The following is a 6,119-nucleotide window of genomic DNA, read 5'->3' as shown; positions in this document are numbered from 1 at the left end:
GGATCTATGCCTGCGGCCCCCGTGCACAGCTGGATCTGCGCGTGTGCCCCCCACACACAGCTGGATCTGCGCCTGCAGGCTGCAAACCCCGACGCCCCACTCGCAGCCTGTCCTGCAGAAACCTAAAGCCGGAGGAGCCGCTGGGTCGCAGCCGAGAGGTGCTGAGCTGTAGGTGGATGAGCACTGGAGACGGACACGCGGAAGAACAGTCTTGGGACAGACAGGTCTACCGGGACGTGGGTGTCTCCGGGGTCTGTCCCTGCAGAGCAGCCAAAGGGCAGCGCCGCAGGCACCACGTTTGTGCTGCGGGTGGAGGGGGAAGAGAGCAGCGAAGGGAAAGCCTCGTTCATTAGAGGGATGAGAGCAGCTTCATTCCTTAGAGGAAATCTCAAAGAATAGCTTCGCTGGGCCCGCAGTGTTGGGAAGAGATGGAGGTTCCATCTGTGCAGATGGAAGGGGGAACGAGGAAGAGTGGTGTCACCATCCAGGGAGGGTTGGACAGGAAGGGTGACATCAGGATGGTACTGTTGATGAAGGGTGACACTCAGTATGAGAATAATGAAAGGAATGGAGGGAGGATGGAGCAATGGATATTGCAGCACCCACAGTGGAGATAAAAGGCTGGTACGCTTTTGGTGTTGAAATGGGTCACTCTCCAACCCACAGCATGAAGAACACCCGCGCCAGGGTCCACACTTCTGGCAGCGATTGGTCCCAAGGAGCCCACCAGGGACAGGGCTGTCAGCGAGAGCTCAGCAGCAGGCAGGGGTGAGAAGTTTGGGAGAAGAGAGTAGAGGCAGGCACAGAGCGAGCAGGCATGATGCTTAGAGGGTCCGTCGTATCAGGAGACCACCCATCCCTTGGGAGACACAGGCTCAGCGATCCCTGTGTCTGCAGAGAAGCAAAACACTTGTGGCAATGCCCCAAAGCCAGGACTAATGACAGGAACGTGCTCCAAGCCGGAGGCTTTGGGATTTGGAGGCTGAGGAGGAGACGGAGCTGGGCATGCTGCTGTGGCGAAGGATGGCTGCGAGGTGTCGGTGGGACAAGATAAGACAGCGTGAGTCACCGCTGCGTCACGCCAGGTATTTCCACTAAGCCGGAAGCGCTTGCGCCAGGGCTCGGAGCACCGCCGGGCGTGTGCGCACGGCATTTCTGCACGGGAAGGATGAGGGAGAGGGGCCACGCAGCGGACTGATCACATCGAACCTCTGACCACACTTCTGCCGAGGGCCCGAAGTCCGTCAGAACAAATGCGTGATGGCTCGAGCTCAGCAAATACCACAGGCTCAGACATTTTCACTCTGACATAATTATATCCCTTCTGGTATGCTTTCATGCCCAGGAATCCAGTAACAGGATTACAACACCCTTGAGAGCGACCAGACCTTCCTCTCGTGTCGCACAGCAGTGTTGTCTCGGCTGCCACCACCCCTGAGCACAGCTGACAGCACCAGCACACGACTCGCCGGGACACGAGACATCCCAAAATCCCTCTGCCAAAGCGCGGTTGGTCCCCAGGGCTCCTGCTGAGCAGGACCTGGCTGCCCGGCCAGGGCGACAGCGGTGGGTGTGCATTTGCATCCTGCTAATGGCTGGATTGCCAACCTTTGCCAAACCTCCCCTATCACCCACCCGACCGACGACCCCAACATTGCGATGACCAAGAATAACCCCTTTTACTCTACTTCATCCTCCAGGGACCACTAGTCCCCACCCAGCTGGCAACCTCCATCATGGCGTAATGCTCCCCGGGCACGGCCAGCACCTCTTCACCACACCGCAAGATGCAGATGCACCCCTCATTGCCACATGGACATGACCACAGCCCTCACTGTGGCCTCAGGGCTTCAAGGTACCAGCTGTACCAAGGCTGTGAGTACGCCCAGGGCAGGAGAGAGCATGTGCCCACAAGACCACACAAGCTCCTCCTTCGCATCCAAGCCCCAGCCATCTCCACACCAGAAGCACATCCCCAGGCTGTACTCACTTCATGTTCTCCACAGAGCGTCCCCGAAGAGCCGCAAAGGGGGACAGGAGGGTGGCCATGGCCACGATCCAGCAGTTGAAGAAGGCCATCTTGCAGAAGTACTGGAAGGTGGCATTGTACCGGTAAAGCAGCAGGGCTGCCAAGGGGAGGAGGAGCAGCAGCCCATGGAGCAGGACCACCTCCATCGTGCTGCCCCTGTGGGAGGATGCTGGGGAGCTCAGCCCGCGTCCCCGGGCGCAGGGTGAGTGGAGCAAGGGATGCCGAGGAGCGTGGCAGGTGAATCAGATTTATCAGCAGAGCAGCGCGTGGGCGTTTGGGGCCGGTCCAGGGGAAGGTGCTGTGTGTGTATCACCCTCTACGGAGGTCTGGGGGTGGACTGGCTCAGACGGGAGCAGGCTACCCCACCAAGGGTGGGGAGTGGTGGTGAGTCAATGCCAGGGACCCTAGGTCACCCAAGGTGTCACTGCTGCTAGGTTCCCTCCTGGGCTGTTAAAAGCCATTGCAGTGCCTCCAACTTGATGTGATCAGACCTGGTGCCCACAGGAGTGTCCCTGCTCTGGGCTCCTCTCCTGGCCACAGGGACTCCAGCCCTGGGAAAGGGGGATCTCAGCTGGTAGGGACAGCGGGAGCTGGTTCTGGTCCCTGCCCATCACCCTGGCGAGGCTTGTTGCAGATCCATGTTGGCATCATGGCTAGTCCCCAGACCTCACCCTGCAGAATATCAGATGATTGGAAGATACAGACCATACAGACCCTGCCTGGGTCTGTAGCAGGCACATGGTGCCAGTGCTCCCCATCTCTCTGCTCCCCTCCAGTTTGGGCTGCAGGAGCCCCTCTGCCCTTCCCCTCCCAAGGCCAAGCATCTGCCACAAAGGTCCAAGCGACGCCACGGGGGTCTGAGCCCTGCCACCGCCCGCTCCCACCCTGGGCTGAAGGAGATGGCAGCCCTCGCCCCAGTTGGCAGCCAGGGGCTGCATTGCGCTAAGTGTTTACATAGGTGCAATTAGCATGCACAGGGCTGTAATTAGCCTCTCCTCCTGCTCTGTTGCTTTCATACTGGGCATGCAGGATCCAGGCCAACTCTGGGTTGCCCTGCGGAAACTCTGGTCTTGCTTTTGAAAAGCAAGTGCTTGTCATTGCAGAGATAACTCTGGCCTGGTCTCAGCCACCAGCAGTATCTCCCAGCCCGTGTCCCATGATGTCCATGATGTCCATGAACCATCTCCCATGACGCCCATGTCCCAAGCCCTGCCGAGGACACCCACATGCTGCTGCCCAGACCCATAAGTTCGTCTCTGACCCTTGGGGCAGGAGCCTGTGAGCAGAGAGCTCCACTCATGCCTTCCCATAACAACCCCACCAGGGCTGTAGGGCAAACAGTCCCATCATACCACGCTGGCAAGAGGCATCACATCACCTGGGTCAAACCCAGCAGCCCTGCACCTCATCCGACACAACCTACCTTCAGCAAAACCACGCTGCATCCCCCCTGCTCCGTTCCCCTCCGTGCCCATGGCTGCTCTGGCCACCCACACCTTCTCCCTGTCCCTGCAGATGTGGGTGCAAGCAGACACCTTTGGGCTCCTGGCTGTGTGATGCTCTCCATGCTGCCAGCTGAAGAGTGCCCTGGTTCAACCAGTGTGACCCAGAGAGAGCTCCAGGGGTTACTTCCACCATGGGTGTTGCAATCCCCATTGCTTCATCCTCTCATTCCTCTCATTATTCTCATATTCAAGTTAAGATTGGGCCATATCTTGAGCCCACCCTTCCTATCCACCCCATCCCCAGGTGACTCCTCTCCTCTTTCTTCCCTTTCTGTCTATATGGATGTGGAAACCTTTGTGCACCACCTCGTTTCCCATCAAACTCAGCTTTGCTTTTGGATGGTCTCCCTCCCTTCTGCTCTTGCTGCTCTGCCCAGCCAGTCTCACAGCCTGCCGGGGAGCTCCCAGCTGTAGGAGACATGTCTTCATGCTGCAACCCAACATGACTCTCTTGCTCCACATTTGGGATTTTTTGCAGGAGCCAGGCAGAGTTTTGCTGCAGGGGAAGATCTGCCTGGGCCAGAGCACAGCTCAGTCCTGGGCTCAGGGAGGATAAACCCTCCTTTCACCCCAGAAGAGAGAGTCCTCACGCTCAGTGGGGGCAGGAGGAGGGAATTTAAGGTGCAACTGCCTGGGCACCATCTTTCTGCATGCTCAGAGCTCCAGATGACCACCAGCCCTGAAGTCTCCTGCTAGGACCTCAGGTCTTAAGGCAAAGCCTCCTGACGACTGGCCTGTGACCCATGAGAGAGATAGCAGAGGCAGGGGACAGCTTCCAGCATCCAAAATGCATCAGCCCCCACTTCCCCCTTCTTCTTGGTGAGCAGAGGGGAGACTGAATCCTGGGAAACTCCATGACGACCCCTCCTCAGCCTGCTGCCCCAACCGCACCCCCACCAGGAGCAAGCTGCAGGCCAGATCCAGCTCTTCCAGTGCTGCGCTCGGCCAGGACCATCCTGCTCTGCTTCCCAGCACCAACATCAGCAGCTCCCCGTATTGCCCCAGCACCCACATCAGGCACTGATATACCCCACCCCTGGGTGCAGGAGGCTCACACCCCCCCTCACCCCCACAGCTTGGAGGGAGCCCGGCATTCAGGCACCAAGCCAGCAGTCTGGGTAATTACAGATGCTTAATTAGTGACAGCAGGCTGCTTTCTTAACAAAGCAAATTAATTACAGACAATATGCTGCATTGAGATCTGAAGGGACTAATGAAGAGCAGAACCACCTGGGCTGGCATCACCCACCCGTCCCCACCACAGGGACACAGCACAGTACAGAGTCCTCACGGCTTGGCACGGACATGCTGTCCAGCTGGGACTGGGATGTCACCACTAATCTGCTGGGGATGAGCCCTCTGCAGAGCACGGAGATAAAGCCTGTCCCTGTTTGGGGTCACGCTGCCATGTGGGGCTTGGTGACAGGCTTCGTGACACCCCCCTGCCCTGGGGTGGCTTGCCAGCAGGAAGCCAACCCAAAACTATGGATACCATGGAACACCCCTGCTTAGCTCTCCAGGATCTTCTGGGGTCGAGGGCTTGGACATGCAGGAGAAGCCACCTTGGGAAGCATGGGGCTCACAGCCTCTTCACCATGTCGTAGTACTCTGCGGAGAGAAGAGGGGAGCTGGAGGGTCTGCAAGGGCCACCCCTGGGATCCGATGGACAGAGCGACAAGGGGGGGCTCAGCCCTCGACGGAGGCTGCCCAGTTGATGGATGCGTGAGGCCCCCTCGTTGAGGGACATAGGGAGAATGTGTCCTTACCCGATGCTGGTGGGACGTCGGCTCCCACGGTCCCCGTGGTGCTGGGGGGTGGAGGGGGGGGCACCGCGCTGCTGGAGAGGAGCAAGGACAGGAGTAAGCGCTGGCCTGCTGTTGCCCCTTGTGTCCCAGCTTGGGCTGGAAGTCGTGTTACACCAGGGACACGCATGCAGCCCCACGCCGGGTGGCAGAAAGCAGCACCCTCGTTACTCACACTGCCCTGTCCTCGGCTAATGAGCCTGTGCCCAGGTACCGCACGGCCGCCGGCCCCTCATCCCATGCTGGGACTGGCCACGCCAGGATGGGAGCAGGTCCAGGGTAGGGGATGTAGTGATGGTGGAAAATCACAGCCTCCTCTTCCTCTCTGGTCTGCAAAGGCACCGCCATTGCCTGCAGGGAGGAACAAAAGGCAAGGCTGTGCCGGGCCCCTTTCGGCAGCTGTGTCCCTGGGGTACCACTCCCCAAAGCACCAGTGAGAGGGTTCCCACAGAGCCACGCTTGGCTGCGATGCCGCTGGCACGGCACGGCACGGCACGGCACAGCTCTCCCAGGGTCCAGCTGGGTGGGCCCGATCCCACACAAAGCCCCGCGCTCAGCCAGCGTGGGAAACCGGCTGCTGGGGACGCGGGGGGGGGGCTTTTTTTTTCAGAATGATGCTGGGAAGAGCCCGCTTGATCCGGCCACTGAGATGCGACAGGCAGGGTCCGGTCTTGGCCAGCATGGTGAACTGGTGGGTGCTGGGCGGGCAGCGTGGGAGGGTGCATGCCCAGAGGTGCCAGCTGGCAGCGAGCAAGGCAGCTGCCCGCAGCCCCGGTCTCGGCC

At 59.7% G+C, this 6,119-nt stretch overlaps 1 protein-coding gene across 1 annotated transcript in view; it reads right to left on the bottom strand.

The window, feature by feature from the left end:
* Positions 1–5,113: 5,113 nt before the first annotated feature.
* Positions 5,114–6,119, bottom strand: part of PRR29 (proline rich 29) — a gene marked incomplete at its 5' end in the record, with an annotated part of 1,702 nt that continues 696 nt past the window's right edge. The window contains 3 exons of the mRNA XM_010297291.1: positions 5,114–5,142; positions 5,301–5,371; positions 5,512–5,687. Of these exons, the coding sequence (XP_010295593.1) occupies positions 5,114–5,142; positions 5,301–5,371; positions 5,512–5,687 (276 nt within the window). The remainder of the gene's footprint in view (positions 5,143–5,300; positions 5,372–5,511; positions 5,688–6,119) is intronic.

The sequence above is a fragment of the Phaethon lepturus genome, unplaced genomic scaffold, assembly GCF_000687285.1.
Source record: "Phaethon lepturus isolate BGI_N335 unplaced genomic scaffold, ASM68728v1 scaffold22351, whole genome shotgun sequence".
Lineage (NCBI taxonomy): Eukaryota > Metazoa > Chordata > Aves > Phaethontiformes > Phaethontidae > Phaethon > Phaethon lepturus.
This window is presented reverse-complemented; position numbering and strand designations above follow the sequence as displayed.